At 63.1% G+C, this 407-nt stretch overlaps 1 protein-coding gene across 1 annotated transcript in view; it reads right to left on the bottom strand.

Moving 5' to 3' along the window:
• Positions 1 to 284, bottom strand: part of NFE2L1 (nuclear factor, erythroid 2-like 1) — a gene marked incomplete at its 5' end in the record, with an annotated part of 1,480 nt that extends 1,196 nt beyond the window's left edge. The window contains one exon of the mRNA XM_008941844.1: positions 3 to 284. Within this exon, the coding sequence (XP_008940092.1) occupies positions 3 to 284 (282 nt within the window). The remainder of the gene's footprint in view (positions 1 to 2) is intronic.
• Between the last annotated feature and the right edge of the window lie 123 nt (positions 285 to 407).

The raw sequence follows: 407 nt of genomic DNA, 5'->3' as shown, positions 1-407 counted from the left end.
GGGAAGAGGAGGCCGCCCAAGGTGGTGGAGCCAAAGGTGGCGTTGAGGCCCGTGGAGTTGTCCGGTGCCAGCTGGAGCAAGGTGGAGCTGCCGGCCATGGAGGGGCTTTCGATTTCTGAGCTGAAGAGGGAGAAGTCCTGCGAGCAGCTGCCCAGAGAGGCCTGATGCAGGCTGACGTTCTGATGGATGGGGGTGTTGGGAGCGAGGCCGTAGCTGGAGGTCAGCAGGTCCCCGCTCGTGCCGTTGTACAGGCTGTCGGCCGTGGCGTTGTTCACTTCCATGGCCTGGGAGAGATGGGGAAACAGCTCGGTCAAGGAGCTCTGCCACGTCCCAAAGAGACAGGACAACGCCTCTAGATCCTGTAGAATGAGCCGTGGCACCACAGACACCACCCCCCAGGCTGGGGC

The sequence above is a fragment of the Merops nubicus genome, unplaced genomic scaffold, assembly GCF_000691845.1.
Source record: "Merops nubicus isolate BGI_N331 unplaced genomic scaffold, ASM69184v1 scaffold22226, whole genome shotgun sequence".
In the NCBI taxonomy this organism is placed as follows: domain Eukaryota; kingdom Metazoa; phylum Chordata; class Aves; order Coraciiformes; family Meropidae; genus Merops; species Merops nubicus.
This window is presented reverse-complemented; position numbering and strand designations above follow the sequence as displayed.